The sequence below is a fragment of the Medicago truncatula genome, chromosome 8 (genome assembly GCF_003473485.1).
Source record: "Medicago truncatula cultivar Jemalong A17 chromosome 8, MtrunA17r5.0-ANR, whole genome shotgun sequence".
NCBI classification, from domain to species: Eukaryota; Viridiplantae; Streptophyta; class Magnoliopsida; order Fabales; family Fabaceae; genus Medicago; species Medicago truncatula.
Genome location: NC_053049.1, coordinates 2,475,473 through 2,495,187, shown reverse-complemented (window position 1 = coordinate 2,495,187; position 19,715 = coordinate 2,475,473). Strand labels below are relative to the sequence as shown.

Here is a 19,715-nt window from a genome sequence, read left to right as displayed (position 1 = left end):
CCTTAAAAAAATAACAAAGAAAGATTTGCACAACATCAAGTAAATTGATCTCAACAAAGAAAGTTTTGCTCTAATTGGTTAAAGATAAATAGCCTAAGATATGACTATGAAAATAGGAATCCCTATGTGAGTAAAAAGGTAACATCCAGAATGGAAAACATTGAAGTTATAGTTTTCACATTTATATTCATGTTTCATTCAGATCTTTTAACATATGATTCTAACATGATAAATGAGACAATAGAAACAATCATCTGAATCTCAATCTATCTCTTTCTCACGATCCCGTTCATGATGATTAATTGTTAGAGAAAAATTTATGAAAGAGACAAAACCCTTAAACATTCAGTTAGTAAGTTCCATATTTATACAACAACTTGTTTTCATTCATCCATATTTATACAACATTGTAAATGGATTTATAATCACCTAACTAGGCCCAATACTATCTAACTACATCAATTGGTTACTTGCACAGCAAGTAACTTAACCAAGTAGTGAGATATATAATTCATACTAATTAATTTTATTCTCAACAAAGGAAGAGCATTGATTGGATCTGATTTATTTCATGAACATGAACTAGCTTTACTTATTTATTTATATAGTTGCAAATTCAACAGACACACATGCACTCCTCATTTTTGCAGGAACCACCTAGTAATTTGTCCCCATTCTTGCAAACAAAGTCACACACTTCACTTAGAGTTGGGCCAACACATGAACTAGCGAAGAAAGAACTCTTTTTCTCACAACCTTCAATCTGCACCACAGTTTCTTCTGCATTTTACATTGGAAAAAATATTTTCATAAACCATTTTCATCATCATCTTCTAAGTTCTCAAATACACCTTCATGCTACAAATTTGATGAAAATCAATCACCAGAGTAATACATATGCACATTGTTGACTTTTGTTGTGATGGAATGACTATATTCTAAAATATAGAAATGTATATCTTTATTTGAGGATCTTTTAATTGTATTTTTATTTTTTTTTGTTTTTTTTTTATTCAATTGGGTTAGGTTGTCCTCCCATATTTTGTTTTTCTTTTTCCATAAATGAATATGTGCGCTTAATAAAAAAAATCACAAAAATTGTCATAGTTAAATGATTTTTTTTTTTTTTTGAAAACTCGGAATCCGATCCAAGAATCGACTAATCCGAGGGGACCAATCCCACCGCCCACTTGCGGGGGCTCCGTTTAAAGCCAGAGCAAGCTCTGTATGGACTTAGCCCACTGAAATTGGCACCAGAGGGAATCGAACCCAAGACCTCTGGAGGAGCAAACTCCAAGATCCCAAGCCAACCACTAGGCCAACCCCAAATGGGTTGTTAAATGAATTTAATATATATTCCAATTCAGATTTATCTTTATTTTAAATTCAAAATTTTTGTTTGAAGAAGGAAAAAAAACATGTAGCTCTTAAAATGATTTCAAATTATTAACTCTTTATCCCGTGAGTTTAGCTCAAATGATAACTCCTAACCATCATTTTCCCTCCCAAAATCGCTGATATGGCAAAAGACCACCTATGTGGCAGTGCCAACTTGGAAAATGACATTAACATGTCATAAAATCAGCATTTTTTAATTTAAAAAATAATTTAAACATTTAAGAAATTAAAACAAAAACAAATTGTTATTGAATGGAGGTTAGGACGAAAATTGCAAAAAACATGATAGTATAAGGACTACTTTGTTCAATTTGAAAAAGACATGATTAATTTCGTGAACCGGTCAAAATGCAAGGACAAAAAATGTAATTAAACATTTATTTTATTATATTGCAAATCCCTTATTGAGTTGGGAGATCTATTGTGTTTGGGAAGATGGGGTTTCGTTTTTATGAAGAGCGTGTTGTTGAGAAAGTTCAATTGTGGCCTTCTCAGAAATGAAAATGAGTAACGTAAATTGCTACTAAAACCTAAAAATTATTTGACCATTGTAGTTTGTCTCGCCAATTAGTCAAGTTCAAGATACTTATCAGTGATAATCTATTTTACGAAACTATAGCCAACAACATGATGTAAAGCTATTAGGTAATAAATAAATGCCATGATAATAGTAAATGAGCAAGGAAAGTTGCAGGTTTACAATGGAAAAGCCATAACAGTATACATCCAAAAGAACAAGGAATCGATGTTGATTTCATGAGAAAGCAAAAAACTAGACATGGTCGGAATTAGCATAAGGAGAATACAAGAACAAGATGGAAATGTCATTTGTATTTCTTTTTAATGATAGATAACTAACGGTGTTAACCCAAGGTAGGCAATTGCTTTGTTTAAAACTAGAGGGGGTCTCTATGTTATTTACTAAAACCTCAGGGGAAGGTTATATATATATATATTGGTCACGTAGTCAAGTGATTAAAATTTATTTTTTAAGTGAATATGTGGAGTGTCTGAAATTTAAACCATGATTTTTGTATATTACAATGTATTTGTTTCGTTTCTACCGATTGAGTTATACTCACGGACACGATTAATACATATATTTAATGAATTATATTCTCTTCAAAGGAAATTGAATTAATTAAGTAATTTATTTCATGAACATGATAATGTAGCTTAATTATCTATATAGTACATCATAGAGTCGAGATATTCAACAGACACAAACACATTTTTTATTTTTGCATGAACCACTGAGTAACTTTTCTCCTTTCCTGCAAAGATAATCACATTGTTGGTTGGCAGGTTTATCAACGCATACCCCAGAGAACAAAGCACTCGGTTTTTCACATTCCTCAACCTTCACTACACCTTCTTCTACAGTTTCCAAAAGAAGGAAAACCATAATATTTTTCGTAAGCATTATATTTACAATACAATAACAAAATTCTTATATTTTATTGTTAGTAGTACACAAATTTGCAATCACATATTAAGTTTTAAACAATTAATTAACTATATGAAAACAAGAAAACTAGTTACATAAATTTAAGAATTTAATTTATATACGTTATAATATAAAATAAAATATTATACATTGTCAATCAATCACGATTAACAAACTTTAAATTGATATAATATATGTTTTAAGGTATAGCTTTCTTATATGTTTTTTATTTTCTAATAAAAAAGCATTGTAATAAAAATTGTTATATGAGTTAAACATAATAACTAAAAAAAAAATTATTTAATATGGACTTACGGGAAGATAGGGCAGCAATGAGGAAGAAACACAATACAAAAAGTGTTTTCCACGCCATTATTATTGATCTTTTTTTGTCTCCAAAGAATATGTGATATGTTCCAATGTTGATAGGCGTTGGTATTTATAAAGCCCTTGAAGTTAAATTTAAAATAGCAATTCAACCTCAATCTACTTGAAAAGTCACTTTAAATAAATTGGATGTGACCACTTAGCCTATGTTTGGACTTTGCATATACAACTTCAGTACCATTTCGCAATGCAAGTTGGTTGTGACCTTTGAGCAGCGAATACATGTAGCAATGAAATGTATACAAGTTTTAAGACCAGTTGGTGTTGTCAAAACCAGCCTTATTACTCCTAGAGCACCAAATTGTTCAATCATTTTACTCATATATGCTTATTTCAAATATCATCAAGCATATTTCCCCTTTAGTTGAATATATTGTGGACCTCTCTTGTCACCTCTCTTATTTTTCCATCATTTTAATTGTTCATTGAACCCCGTTATTGTTCTCAAGGGGTATGAGAGCCCTGATTTGGCTTGTTGGGTAAGAGGGAATGAATCCTGTGTTGAAACATGTTATAGGAGATAGACTCACACTTATGGGAGAGATTGTTAGGTTTCAAGTTCGAGTGTGGTTAAGTCTCAAATCGCCTATGAATGAGTAAAATATAAGATTTATAAGAGATGTGTCTCATATTCCTAATACCTTAAGGTTTTGTATGGAGATAGTGTCTTACTCTCTTGTGGTACTAGAGCATTTGACTCGTAGTTGTTCTCGTCGCCTCTGGACTCCCCAACAACATGTACCAGAGCTTTTGGTTCGTTCCAAGGATAAGAGTTTTTGGTATGCTTTGTGGTTGTAGCATTGTTTGATCTTCCACATTAGAAAATTAGGGAGGTACTATGAAAGTGTTGCAATCACAAGTGACATTGTGAAGTATGGTTTATAAAAAATTGACAAAAGAATCAAGTTTGGCTGTGAAATTTTCAACGCGAGGAATTGATACAATCGGGATTTCACAGGGTGTTGATTAGTACACGGGCATTGATTGATATTGATGTAAGGTGTGATGTGCGGTTATGTCGGTGGTTAAAAAGTTTCCCTACCAACATGAAAGTTGCATTATAAGTTTTCAGCCGGATTTTCAACATGTAAAAATTCTTGGAGTGTTTTAACTTCAAGTAAAGTATACTTTTGTGTTGAAGTATGATAGTTCTTTTAAACTACGACTGCTAGTGAAAACAATATAAAAATTCTTGAAGTTATTTAACTTCAAATGACTATACTCTTTATGATCGAGTATGTAGTTCTTTTGAACCATGACTATCGACGACAATAAATAAGTTCTTTTATCTAAAACATTTTAAACTTGTATCTGACTTTTTTCTTTTCTCTTATACTCTTTTCTTAGAAGGCTATGAGATTCACTAGAGACATAATTTTGCCAAAATTTAAAATAAAAAAAAGTCTTTATTGAAGTTATTTTATAACGCTATGCATCAATTATTCTTTGTTTTGACTTTTTAAATCTTTGTATGACCTGGTTAAGCTAGAACTTGCTTGCAAAACGATCATGGGGGAAGATTAACACAAGCTCAAGAGTACTATAACAACAAAATAAAAGCGTTTCATTTTCTTTTCAACACATATGATATGATATTGAAATATTAAATAAAGAACATACCATGGAAATTGGAAACAAAAAATTATTATTTAAATTACACTCGGGAGCCCTGAGATGAAATGATACATATCTCTTCTAATTAAACTAATGACCTTGGATTCGAGTTTCATTAAGAATGCATTAGTCTTCAATTAATCATACTTAAAATTAGTCTTTCAATTGTGTGCAGAAGATACCTTATACCAAAAGGACCGTGTCATTGACATTTACTATATATTTGACTTAGTTTACGCGGAAGCATGCATGAAAAAGACAGAAACTTTGCTATCACTGTTTTATTGACAAAAAAACTAAACAATTGGTTGGCAAAGTCATGCGAAACTACGTAATAATAAATGCTTGGAAGGCAAGCAATACCCAGATAATGGTTATAAATTAGGATGTCTTGATCATACTGATCAGTGGCCTAAACCAAATTATAATATGGCTTCTAAAAACACCTTTCTTATCTGGGTTGCCCTCATTCTTTGTGTTTTTTCATTGCGTGCTATCAAACTAGATGGTGCTTCTGAGCTTCAACCAAGTAAGTGAAACGCCCAGTTATATGTATATTCAATTGTTTTTTCTTCAAAAACTTTTTGCATATTCCATATAATATAATATAGACTTATATGAGGTGTTTTACATGCTTTATTGACCTCTTAACTTTTTCGAATAATTAATTACTCTATCCCTATATGTAAGATACAAAATATAAAAATTAAGAAAAGTAGTTGTTATATTAAATTTTTCAACAATATATATATATATACACACACACATATACATAATACATACGCTTCTTTTGTGTAAAAAAAACAATATATACGTTTCTTTTCCAAATTTAACCTTCAATTGTTAGAAGAGTAATTGAAAAGTGCAATTGTTATTAAATTTTAATAAATATAAAAATTACATCTCTTTCAACTTCCAAGTAAAACTTGAACACAATATGAGATGAATCCATGCATAATATTATCCATAACTATTTTCAAGTCAAAAAGTTTTTATATGAATTTGAAAGATATGTTATTAATAAAATTGTTTATTTATATCTTGTCAAAAAATACAAACTATTTATATGCTTGTGAAAATAATCATTGAGGTGCTAAATAAAAATAAGTTTTCTTAATAATGTATATATGTGCTATTTTATAGGATGGTACGAAATGACTAAGAGTAGAAGGCTACTTGGCCAAGAACAGACAGGTCCAACTAAAGGTGGGGGATCAAGTCTAATTGGAAAACCCAAAAATAAGCCATATGATGATCCTTGTTGCCACAATTACTACCATCCATGATCAAGTAAATGCAAAGAACTAAGACCTATTGTTGTAATCGGTTATACTTTCATATAGATTGGTGCTGTAATTCTGTAGGTTGTATTATTGGATCTTTCATAATTTAACTATTTCAGATGGACTTATTTTAGAAGTTTTTAGTTTGTATTCTCTGAATGACCAATCTATATTCGTCTTGAGTAGGGATCTGATTGTTAAATAAAATTTGCTGTTTGAAAAAAAAAAAAAAAACTATTTCAGATTTAATTTGTTTAAGAGTTATTTAAAAAAAAAAAGATTTTAAGTATCTTTTTACAATAAAATAAATTTCATTCAAAAGTTAAAATAATGCTCCACCTGCAAAAAATATACTTGGTGATTTTATTCTTTCACCTATCATTTCACCTATTACCACCACTGATGATTTGGACACTGATAAAGGTAAAGTTATAAAATCTGTTAATGTTGTTAATAACTCTAAAGCTTGCAGGAAAAGTGAGAAAATTCTGAGAAAATTTTGGGCAGATGATTTGGACACTGATCAGGCATCTGATAGCACCTTGGAGCCTGACACTTTTACTGAGCAGCAACAGACTCTGTTAGAGGCTCATCCTGAAGTGCACGAATTCTTATCACACAATATTGACACTGCTAAAAAGGGCAAGAGAGGGAGACATGGAAATAGAGCTGTCAAAAATGGACCGGGCTCATGGGCCGGCCCATTGGCCCATATTTTTTGGCCGGGCCGGGCCTAAAAAACTAGCCAAAAAATGCACTCGGGCTTTTTCGGCCCAAGCCCATTTGGGCCATAAAAAAGTTGGGCTGGGCTGGCCCACCGGGCTTTGGACCGGCCCATTGGCCCATATTTCATTTTATTTTTGTTAAAAAACAACATATTTTTTTAAAAAAATATCAACTAATTTAAAATTTATTAACAAAAAAATATTTAAAAAAAATAAACTTAATAAATATGGATGAATTTAGCTTACAGTTTTAAAATTTTAAAGTTTGTAAATTTTTAATTTGATTTAATTGAAAGAATAATCTAGAGTTTAATTATTATTCAATGTTAATGTAAAAATTATTTATATTTTTATGTCCATCCAATCATATTTTAGCAAAAAAATAATGGTAAGTAACTAATACATAAGAAAATACATAAAAAAAAAAGTGAATAAATTTTAAAAATAAAACATAAACGGGCCAGGCCGGGCTCTAGAATTCACGGCCCAATCATAAACGGGCCGGGCTGGCCCATTTCTATAGTCGGGCCTCTCAGGCCCGAGCCGGGCCGGGCCGGCCCATTTGACACCTCTACCTAGAAAGCCCAAGAGTCTCATAGCACTATCTGGCACCAAATCAAAACACAAAACCTCTAGAGATCTTATTGAGACCGGCTCTGATACTGTGACTACAAGATCCAAACATGGTGTTATCAAAAGCAATCTCAAATATGGTGATTAGCGGATTAGGAAATTTTGATATTCATCTTTTTTGCTTTACAGATGCTATATCTGATTAGAATTCTTTAAGGACATATGCAGCCATATGTTTTCTTGGCAGGCTACTCTTAGTTTTGTTGCTTTAGGATAGCCTTTGGCTTCCTTTCCCTCTTTTGTAAATAGGTTCAGGCCTTAATCCTGGTTTGCATTCTATTTTCATTGCTTTAACCAAAAAAAAAAAAAACTAGAGTACAATTAAATTAGCTATGAGTGGGATATTCTTCATCCATATTTAAAAGTTAAATGCATGATATCAATATATCAATACGCAGACATTTCACAAGGCAAAAGTACATTAACAAGTCAAACTTTTAATCCTAACAACTAAACTAAATTATTTCATATATGGTCAATGGTAAAGAATAATGACATATGAACGGTATTTAATTGCTTTCGTCTTCTGGAAAAAAATATTGTTGGTATTCACTCATTTCGACTATAGCTGATCTTTGAAATGGTGAATTAAATCACATGTTGACAAGTTTTTTGTAAGGTCAAAAGAATGTTAAATTTGGTGATAACCACAATACACTCCTTACTCGAAATATGATACCAGCAAAATGAGTCACTCTCAAACATTTCACAATTTCATTTTAGTGGCCAATACTTTGAACCACAATCCACCCTGATTATCATACAAACACCAACACCATTCCCAACAAGGCTAAATTAAATTCCCTAATCCTCCTACTAACTCCCAAACCTCCATACTCCATACTTCTTACTAGAACACACATTGTCTCAATTTTTTACTTTTAATCACACAAAAGTTATTAATAACCAATATTGGTCTCTACTTTTAAGTCAATTGCGTATCATTCGAAAATTTGAATTTATTTTCGCAATCATGTTTAGTACATTATATAATATAATTCTCTCTTGCAAAAGTTTAATTTCTTTTAACAATGGATGAATTAAATATGAATTTTATGTTTTTAACACTTAAAAATTCGTATTTAGTTAATAAATTCTAAAAAAATAAATATTAAAGAGATTCCTTTTATATTTTAAACATTCTTGCAAAAACTCATTCAAAAATTTGAATGGTACACGTGACTAGACATAAAATAATGAACTAATAGTGTGATCGACAAAATTTTAAGGACTAAAAATCGAAAAAAAATTAAGAGAACTAAAAACATATTTAACTCATTAATTTAAAACCCTTAAACGATTGATATAGTTTAATTGTCTATTAGATCATACCTAGAATTAGTCTTCCTAATAGTCTGCGGAAAATACCTTACCAAATAGTCTGCGGAAAATACCTTACCAAAAGTCTAAAACGACCATGTCATTTACGATATATTTGACTTGGTTTACGTGGAAGCATGCGGGAAAAAGACATTGTCACTGTCTTGTTGACAAAAAAGAACTAATTCTTGGTTGGGAAAGTCATGCAAAACTTCATCATAATAGTGATTTAAATTGAAAGACAAGCAATTAACATTCAACGAATGCTTTGAGTTATAAATTAAGATATCTTGAATACATAAACCAAACTATTATGGCTTCTAAAATAATCTCACTTATTTGGGTTTCTCTCATTCTTTGTGTGTTTTCATTGTGTGCCATGAAACTAGCTGGTGCTTCTGAGCTTCATTCAAGTAAGTGAAACGCCCACGTATATACATTCAATTGTTTTTTCTTCTATTTGTGTATTCCATATAACACAAATCTATATGAAGATGTTTTAAATGCTTACACATTTTTGGATAAATAATTATTAATTCATGACATATATAGTACTATATTTTGTATGATCATATGAACGAAAATTTCATCATATACTATTACTCTTATTTTTCCAAGTAAATTTTTTCATACAACTTTCCAAGTGAAAATATAAGACAATATAAATGAATCTATGAATGATATTATCCATAAATATTTTCAAGTCAAAAAGGTTTTTGTATGAAAGATATATGTTATCTATAACAATGATTCATATGTGTATTTTATAGGCTCGTATGAAATGGTTAGAAGTAGAAGGCTACTTGGGCAAGAGCAGACTGGAGGATCAAGAAGTCCCTGTGGGGCAAGTCTTATAAATGATCAAAACAAGCAAGCATCTGATCAACCTCGTTGCGGCAATTACCGCCATCAAAGCCATCCTTGATCATGTTACTGCGTTACTGATGTAGAGGGTTTCTTTAGTATTTTATTATTTCGGCCCAATTTATTTAATTTCTGCTTTGTTTTCTATTTTAGATTTTCGGCTTATTAGGGTTTTGTTATAGCTTAATAGTTGTAGCATTGGTAGCTTTTATTCATTCAATAATATTTCAGAGAGCTTTATCAATTTCTGGTGAATTCTGTAACCCTATTTTCACAAGTTTGTCACTTGCAAACTTGTTTCTTCCTTGCTTCCATCTGCGTCAGTTACTATTGACAAAAATGAAACAGCAAAATTTAGAACTATATAAGACTTATGTTGGTTTTACTTTCATTATCATGTATTGATAAATAAAATAGATTGCTGTTATTGATCTTGTAGATTGTGTATTGGACCAGTAAATTTGTAACATCACAGAAAAATTTATTCTACTAATTTGTATAAGAGTTACAGTATCTCCAGTAGTCCATTTAATATTTATTTATTTTTCCATAATTTCCCTCCCTTATGTTAAATATGAATACTTTTGGTTAAATGTTAAATATGAATACTTGTAGTCAAGATTTGATTCTTGGTTCGACATATTGTGAGTCTAATCTCTTTCACTAAACTCAATTCGTGCTAGTCAATCCCTTCATTTTTAAATCTGGGATTAGTGTTCATCTATTTCACAAAGTTTTGGAATTATATTTTATGGCATGTCATATTTATTAATGACGTGAAAATGTATTTAATGATGTGTCATTGTTGATTTGAACGATGAACAATGAAATTTAATAAAAATATGTTTACATCTGTTAAAAAAAACTAGAAAAAATGCTGTGATAGAGTTTCTAATCACGTTTCTCGTTCAAAAAACACGTTTATATGGTCCACAAACTTTCCTTTAGAACAAAATTCACACAACAATAACAAAATGGAATTAAAACATCAAAAACCTTGGAGGTCGTTTGGAGTGATTCTAAGTTTGCTTTTATTTTAGTTTTAAAAGTTCAAAAAAAAAAAAAAAAAAAAGAGCATTGAATTACTTGGTCCATCTGCAAGGTATTTTCGCATGCACTTTCAAACAAAGTTTTTGTAGGTTTCCTTCCACATATCAATGTGTTTGTGTTCACGTTAAGATGCAGGCCGGATCCAAAGAGATTGGCGCAGCCTTAAGATGCTTCGGATTCGAACTCCCGGCACTTTCAGCAACAAATGTTCATTCCAAAGTTTACGGTCTATTCAATGGTGTTGGCTCGAGTGGGGGTTGGATGGTCGGAGAAGAAGACAGGTCGATTACAAGTGATCGTTTTGATGAGGCTTAGCAGGAAAATGGGATTGTGAGGAGGTCTCTAGGTAGGAAGAGTCCCCATTAGGGAGCAGAGATCTGGTTGAGGGATTTGTAGGGAGCAATGTGAGAATTACATTCGCGACAATAAGATCTTCACAGATTGTGGGGATCAAAAGGATACGCAGAGTTTTGATGGGGAGCAGACTGCGATCACGGAGGGGAAAGGGTCTGTGTTGGTTGTTGGCCGAGGCATAAGGGAGAGAAAAAAGCAAACATGGAGCGGCTGTTGTGGTCTCATGCATATGTGAGTAGAAAGGGGAAGACGATGGCAAGCAAACAAACCCCGACGTTAGGGGAGGAAGCCTGAAACTAACTTGCAAATTAATTCATCTATTTCCAAAACATGTAAAAATAAGGATAGAAAGAAACAACTCAACTATATATAATCCATGATTAATGATTTTATATTGACATTTTAATATCAATGGCACACTACTGGATCTAGATCCTCAAAAAACTATATAAAAAGCTAACATTTATTTTAGGACAACAAAGTAAGAAATAGATAATTACATATAGAAACTGATTACACATACCCTATATATATCTTGCACACCTTTTTCAATTATTTTCCTTCTCTAGCAACAATAAGTTCCACCATGTTATTATCACCAATAATATCTTCAGGTACCAATATTTCATCTTCAGTTTGGAAATTGTACTTACCACCAATAGCTCTTAAAAACTGATATACTTCAAACATGGTTGGTCTCTCCTTTGGAACTTCTGTAACACAGTTGCATGCAACCTTTAAAAATTGGAAAAGCTCGTTGTCATCACCTTTGTTGAGAAGTGACTCGTCGATGGCATCGTGGAGTTTTGAGTTGCTTGAAAGCTCCGTAATCCATTCTACGAGATTTCCTTTAAAAGTTTCTGGTGCTTTAGCCACATTTGCAGGTCTTTCGCCGGTCACCAACTCAAGAAGCACAGTCCCAAAGCTAAAAACATCGCCTTTAGGCGTAGCAACCAAGGTTTTTGTATACTCAGGAGCCACATAACCAAAATCGCCGAACTCCCCATTTACGAAAGTACTTAAATGCGTATCGAGCGGGTTCATCAATCTGGCAAGGCCGAAATCGGAAATTTTGGGCTCAAAATCTGCGTCCAACAAGATACACTTAGAGCTTATGTTTCGGTGGATGATGCGAGGGTTGCAGCTATGATGAAGCCATGCAAATCCTTTGGCTGCTCCAATTGCGATTTTGAGTCTCGAAGGCCAGTCAAGTGTGCACTCACCGGCAGCAGGATGTAGTTGATCATGGAGCATTCCATTCGGCATGTTTTTAAAGACCAAAAGCCTCTCCTTTTTGGCCACACAAAAACCTAAAAGTGGAACCAGATTACGATGTTTGACAGTCCCTAGTGTCGCCATCTCAGACATAAACTCTTTCTCGGAGTGTTGAGATTCCTGCAATCTTTTCACCATAAATGCTGTGCCGTCCTCAAGGGTAGCTTTGTAAACTGTTCCTGTTCTTCCTGTCCCAATGATATTGATATTACTGAAGTTGTTGGTAGCCTTCATGAGATCACTCAATTTCATTTTTGAAATTGACTTCTCAAATAGAGATACCTGATGTTCATTTCAGTATAGTTAGACTTTAAGTATAATATTCGCATAATAGTCCAATAGTATGCAAGATCATATAAAGTACAGCTCTGTAAATGTTACACAAAATAATTTTGAAGAAAGTATATTCTTTATTTCTAATATTTGAAGAGAAAATGTTTGCTTTATTAGTTACTTTAGACATCAGAAAATGAACTCTCTCCGGTCCCAATTATAAAAGACAAAACCAAAAAAATATCAAAACAATGAATTCTTTGTTTTAACTTTTTGAATGTTTTTACATGTACACCCTTGTGGAAAATTGTGAAATGTGAGATGCACTCGCTAATATTAAAAAGAGAAACATTATAAATGAGGGTAAAAAACTAATTTAAACATTAAATACAATTTAAAAATTGAAAATTTATCTTATAAATGGGACCAAAATTTTCTCCGCACATTCTCATATAATTAGGACCGGGAGTTATTATTTTTATGTGTTTGATGCAGGCATGCAGCAATATCCAGAAAAGTTTTCGCAATTAATATAAGCAACAATGAAAAGGATATATAGAATATTTATGAACAGTTGAAAGTATTAAAAAATAAGCCAATAAACTAGATTCTAGTGAGCCGACTCAATTTAGTAGGATAAGGCTTGGTTCTTATTGTTGTAAACTGGATTCTATTGAAAATGTTTAAGGGCTTGTTTGGATTGACTTATTCGAGCTTATCTACTGACATAATCACTAGTGAAACTGTTTGGGAGATGTTTAAGACTTTTATTATTTGAGTTGTTTATGCAAACAGCTTATCGCATGTTCACCAAAAAAAAATTTTATCTTATTTCCACAAGCTCTTCAAAAATAGCTTATGAAAACAGCTTAAGACTTATATAGAAATAGTTTGACTTAATTTTATCTTTTGTCATAGAAATAGTTTAAACATATGCAATATGATAAGCGTTTATGCTATGAGCGCTTAATTAAGTAGTTATCCAAACAAGGCTTAAAACAAGTATCTAATGCTATAAAAGACAAATAAATCTAATAACATAAATGAACAGCTTCTCTAAGTGTAACCATATATGCCAATGCCATGTGCAATGATGCATCAATATACCACTTACCTTAATTCCTTTAGTTCCTTTAAGACTTCTTGCCCATTTGTTTCCTTCAGGATCTTCTTCCTTCTTCCTATAAGCACTGCGACGCACAAAGAAGAACATAAAAACGCCCAATCCTAACGCTGCAAGAGTCACCGCACCAACAGCAGCTCCAGCTATAACTGCAGTGTTACTCTTGGAGGAAGCCGTAGCCTTGCAAACCCCTAATGAAGGTTGTCCACAAAGACCTTGATTATTTGCATAATTTACATCAACTTTACCACCAGCAGTAAAGTTTGGAACTTGCCCGGTCAAAAGATTGTTGGATACGTCGAATGTCTTAATACGATCGAGAGTGCCTAATAGTAAAGGAATTTGACCGGTGAGTTGGTTCTGACTAAGTTTAAGGACATTCAGATAAGTACAATTTGCAAGACTAACAGGTATCTCCCCAGAAAATTCATTTGAAGATAGATCAAGCGACGTCACAAATTTTAGGAGCGTCGATATATCTCCTGGAATGGTTCCAGATAGGTCGTTGACTGAAAGATCTAATCCTGTCATGCTCGAACAATTAACAATGCCCCGAGGAAACTGACCCTTGAGTCCCATATTTGATAATTTGAGATTCAAGACTTTATTCTCATCAGGATGCCAGCATTCAACACCATTAAATCTACATATAAACCCTTCAGTTTTATTGTTGAAATTCCATGAAGATGTCAAATAATTATTCGGGTCTTGAATCGAATTTTTTATACTTTTCAAACAGAAGATATCAGTTTCAGTCCCATAGGTTATACCAAAACTAATCAGCAACAAGAAACTAACAAAAACATAAGAACTCAAAATCCGGCTACTTGGAACAAAAACCATCTTCACCAAAATCCTAAATACAAAGCCAAAAGCAAAAATCAAGAAACCTCATTAATTAGTATCCAATTCAATCCACACAGCCACATCAAACCCTGAAAAATAAGATCAAAATAGCAAAAACACAGTTCAGAATTTCACACAAACCAAGTCAACCATCCAAAAACAAAGTAAGTCAACAGAGTAAAAAACTTCACTTTAGAACAAAACTAACACAGCAATAACAAAAGGAAACAAAAACATCAAAAACATGAGAAACCCATTTAAGTAAATTTAATACATATGAATGAAAAAACATAAATTTTCAATTTTTCACAAAAGTACTAAAATTCCCATCTGGGTTTTGAACAATCCAATGAAACTTACATTCCTGAAACTTACCTCTACCAAAAAAACATGAGAAACCCATCAAAGTAAAACTAGCATATATGGATGAAAAAACATAAATTTTCAATTTTTCACAAAAAATACTTAAATTCCCATCTGGGTATTAAACAACTCAATGAAGCTTACATGAAAATCCAAAAAGTAAGACAAACACACACAAAGAGAAGCACGAATAAGTATAAAGTATGAAACTTTGAGCTAAGAAAAGAGCAAGGAAGTTACCTGTGAGAGATTAAGATGATATTTTTGATAGGATTGATGTGAAGAAGAATGAGAAAAATGAAATGGGAAATGGAAATTGGAACGGGTCAAAGAAGGAAAGGCAAAAAATTCCAAAGATAGGAGAAGACTTGGAATAAGAGAAGACTTTTGAAAGTGATGGTGCTTCTTCATTTGATGACTAGGCTTCTTTTTTTCTTTGTTGAAAAAATTGAGGTGTTTTCTTATTGGACAACCTAAAGAAAATCGTGACACAAAGGAAACAACATTTTCTTTCAAAATTTTAAATTTTTTTGGTAGATAAGGTAGGGACGAGATTGTCCACTGTAGCTGTTTCATGCAGTTTCATGTAGCAGATGATCAAGGTCGTAGATTAAGGATTCAATGACTCTAATGTACATGGTGTAGATTGACAATTTTATGCAATATTCAATCTCGATCGTTTATTTATTATTGAATTGTCGATATTAGTTACAACACTATGGAATACAAATCCTTTTTTTTTTTTTGCTTTTATGTGTTCCTCATTAACAAATGAAAATTCTATCAAATACTCCCTCCCACTAACTTTTCACATGCATCCAATGAAAATTCATTGCTATAACATGTCAATCGAATTGTATAACTTATTTTTCGAATTGATGATATGAAGTATCAAAACAAATGTTTTCATTGTATTCGGTATAAAAAATTAATTTGTATCAATGGTGTATAACCTTTTATATCAACTTTTTAAGGGAAAAAATAATGTGAGCATAATAAAGAAAATGAAAATGCTAACAAATGCTTTTATACTTATCAAAAATATCATCTTAATCTCTTAAAGAAAAGGAAAATGCTAACAAGAATGTGAGCATAATTTTTAAAGTAAAAGTTTTATCTTAAAAATTATGCATTCAACACAGGGAAACAACAAAAAGTAATTTTTTTACATAAAATTCATCAATCATTTCTAATTTTGAACCCTTAACAAGTGCTCTCAAGGTCTATATCTCCAATGGGAGAGTCTTAAACATTTAAGACCTGGTGCCTATTAGGTACCCCCATTGGTGAATTTTTTTCAAGGTCTAATAAGACCCAGGATCTTATTTAAGACCCCAAACTTTAAGCGGGGTCCGCACGCTTTTAATATTAAAAAATTGAAATGTAGTGATATAAAGTTATTGATAGTTGATTAGTGGATCTCATTTAAGAACTTTGTGTGAGATCTGGATTGGAGGGATTGAGTACTTATTAGATACTACTATTAAAAAATTATAAATAAATGGTGCGTACACATTTAAAAAAATTAATCATTTCAACGAAGTTGACACCAATTATAAAAACAGGAAAACTGCAAGCAAGCATCATTAATAAAATAAAAATAAAAATAGGAAAACCAAATAGAATATTGACAGACGTAAACCTAACCTAACATAAATTGTTAAAAAAGTTAAGAAAAACAAAGTTAAATTCGTAAAAAATAAAAATAAATTAAAGAGTGTCATGAGAACTCGTTAAATGAGTATTATAACCATTTGTATTCTCTAACCTAGCAAAAAAAAGTCAAGAAAAACAAAATTAAATTCGTAAAAATAAAAATAAATTAAAGAGTATCACGAGAACCCCCTTAAATGAGTGTTATAACCATTTGTAAGCTCAAAAATTTTATCTTTATTTTATGGACTTTGAGACGACTTTAATTAAGCTTTGATGATAACGACGATTAACTTTAATACCATCATTGATCCAAATGTTTTTCAAAAGACGCTATCATGAACATCATTCGAGTTACAAATCTGATCAAAATAGGTTTTTATAAGCTTGAACAATCTCATTCTCTAACACCACATCACTACAAAAATCAACCATATGTATATCTAGAATATTTATCTATTATTCCTCTCTTTATAATCTCTCATCTCAGTGGGTTGATAATATCTGTTAAAAATATTTAACTTTAATTATAATTACTTAAAAATTACACATAAAAATAATTTGGTTTGATTTATAGTATTTTTTTTTTTTAATATTAGAGTGTATCAAGATGAAACTTTTAATGAATAAGTGGAAGTTGTAAAATTATTATAATTCAACCTAATTATTTTTTGAATATTCCTTTGCAAAGCTTACTTCTTCCTGTCATATTTATAAGTAAAAAAAAAAAAATAATAACCTTTTAAGTTTATTGAATGACTAATGTACCTGGTTCATGGTCCATATAAGAACCAAATACATTAATTATTTAATAAACTTAAAAAATTATTTTTTACTTATAAATGTGATCGGAGAAAATATTTTCTTAGTTTTGTTAAAATATATGCACATTAATTTCCTTCATGAAGAATATGATGCAATGCAATGTTCCAATCTTACATAAAAAATTCTTGAATATGAGAAGGTTGTTTATGTTAGTTGTTAATTCAAGTTAGCATAATTGATTAGTGATTTAATTCAAGTTTGTTTGATTAATCATATAGTAATCAAGTTAGTTTTGTTTGTTGAAAGTTAGTTACATTTTTGCTAATTTTTAGCACTAGGTTGTTAAGGTTTGAGAGATGACTTGTTTCTCGAGCAACTCAACAACACTTTGTATATAAGCATTTGTATGTGTGATTCATAACTTAATGAAATCACAATTTACATAACTCTAATCTCCTCGTTCTCTTTTTCTTCCTATTCTCTCATATTTCCAATAATCAAAAACCTAGAAAACCATAGCTTGTTGACAAGCATTGAGAGTTGCGCTAACGATTAAGTCGGTATTGTTTAAAGGAAAATGTTAACTAATATCTTCAAAGCATCGATTAGGGAAACAAATATAATAGATATTAACATTAATTGGAAATTGTATAGTCGTGGTTAGCATGACCCTTGTTTTAAAAGGTAATATTCTTTTCAAGGTTATTCTTGCCATAAACATGAACTAAAAAACAAAGTTAAGGTTACGTGTTTAAGAAGTCGTCGCTTGTCTATTTCCTTCCACTCAAACCAACACATAATAATATGTCAAACGATCTTAGCCATAGTTAAGGAGTCGTACATATCTTTTGCAAATATTTATGGGTGACATTTCACATGGGAAAAGTGAAAACTTTCCCACCATAGAAAAAATGTTTTTAACCATTAGATTAATTGAAGACTACACATTTAGTCATACTCTCTCCACACTATATTATTTTTTTTTACCACCCTTTCTCTCTCCCCACTCACCCATCATCACCGGCAACATCACAACCACATCCCTCTTCTCTATCAGCTACCAACACATTTTCTCTCAACAGCAGTATGTTTTAACAACACTCCAACTTCACCACTCTTATCATCCATTTCATCCCAAACAATAAACTCAAATAACACATCTCATTCCAAAATCTTGATTTTGCAGTGCATAATGGAAAAAAGATCAAATCAAAACAGCAATAATTGGTTGATTTTAAAGTTGGGCAATTGAAAACTCTATTTTACATTCATGATTTCATCATGGAAATTCATCAATCTCTTTTTCTCAACAACTTAACCATTAATCTTGAACATAATGTTTTTATATTTAAGTAAGTTAATGTTTTTTTAATGGAAACAATTTAATTGATTTTTGGTGTTTTGTTGTAAGATTTATAGAGGTTCTTCATCAAAGTGAAAATTGTTGAATAATGAATTTATGGATGCAATAAAGGGGGTAAGGTTGTGAGGGCGGTGCTATGGTGAATTTGATGTTGCAGCCTTGCAGGTGATGGTGGGTGAATGAGGACATGGAGGAGAGGGAGAGAGACAATAGTGGTGGAATAGTGTAAAAAGGATATAATAGAGTATGGAGAGAGTATGATAAAGAGTGTAGTCTTCATTTCATCTCATAGTTAAAAGCACTTTTTCTATGGTGGGAAGATTTTCATCTTTCCCACGTGAAATGCCACCATATGTATATAGCACAACTATATTGAATTAAAAAGAATTGAATTTTGCAAATGTAAAGATATAAAAACCAATTGGTGTGTATACTTGTATAGGATGGTTCACTGTGACATTACATGTGGGATTGACAAGGGTGATGAGTAATACTAGCGTTGAATTTTTTTTATTTTTTTACAACATTATAAGTATGAAATATACATCGCAATAACTAATTTACATGGAACGAGATAGTTTGATAGTTCAACTAATTTGAGTTAAGGGTTAGGAAATTGAAAATCTGGGAGAAAAAACTAACATAACAATTAACATTAATATATACTAACATTTCTCAATAAAAAAAAAACTAATTTATGTGGATACGTAAGGTGAGTTCTTAACTCTTAACTAAATTTTATTCATATGCAAGAGTTTAGGATTGAGCTTTAACCACTTGTTCAAGGGGTTTAAAATTCTTATCACTTTGATCAATCTATTATTAGTAAATAAGTGTTCAATTAGTATGGAATTTTGACTAGCTAAACAATAAAGTTCATTTTATTTTACTGAAAATAATGTAAATACGCTTTTGACAAAAATGTAGTTAAACAGAATGTAATGTGGGAAGAAATTGAACGAAGTGATGTTGAAGAACA

General features: G+C 31.4%; 1 protein-coding gene and 2 long non-coding RNA genes across 4 annotated transcripts; 1 reads left to right on the top strand and 2 right to left on the bottom strand.

The window, feature by feature from the left end:
- Positions 1-2,517: 2,517 nt before the first annotated feature.
- Positions 2,518-3,270, bottom strand: LOC25500216 (uncharacterized). Its single transcript, XR_003007434.2, has 2 exons — positions 3,161-3,270; positions 2,518-2,775 (listed from the first exon to the last, which is right to left on the bottom strand). It is a non-coding gene; the product is annotated as an uncharacterized lncRNA (long non-coding RNA).
- Positions 3,271-9,068: 5,798 nt separating this feature from the next.
- LOC25500214 (uncharacterized) lies at positions 9,069-10,109 on the top strand. Its single transcript, XR_003007641.2, has 2 exons — positions 9,069-9,220; positions 9,578-10,109. It is a non-coding gene; the product is annotated as an uncharacterized lncRNA (long non-coding RNA).
- A 1,330-nt stretch (positions 10,110-11,439) lies between these two features.
- Positions 11,440-15,353, bottom strand: LOC25500213 (probably inactive leucine-rich repeat receptor-like protein kinase At5g48380). 2 transcript variants are annotated; one of them, XM_013588560.3, is made up of 3 exons: positions 15,196-15,353; positions 13,738-14,681; positions 11,440-12,632 (listed from the first exon to the last, which is right to left on the bottom strand). In XM_013588560.3, the coding sequence occupies exons 2-3, from the start codon at positions 14,587-14,589 to the stop codon at positions 11,628-11,630; spliced, it is 1,857 nt and encodes a 618-aa protein (XP_013444014.1). In that variant the 5' UTR covers positions 14,590-14,681; positions 15,196-15,353; the 3' UTR covers positions 11,440-11,627. The 2 variants fall into 2 exon arrangements, with proteins under 2 accessions (XP_013444014.1, XP_024627828.1); XM_024772060.2 differs by having other exon boundaries at positions 13,738-14,602; positions 15,196-15,328.
- Positions 15,354-19,715: the final 4,362 nt, after the last annotated feature.

Coding starts and splice junctions, on each gene's coding strand:
- LOC25500213 (XM_013588560.3), bottom strand. CDS start 14,589: ATGGTTTTTGTTCCAAGTAGCCGGATTTTGAGTTCTTATGTTTTTGTT. Junction 12,633..13,737: donor AAGGAACTAAAGGAATTAAG/GTAAGTGGTATA, acceptor AATGAACATCAG/GTATCTCTATTTGAGAAGTC.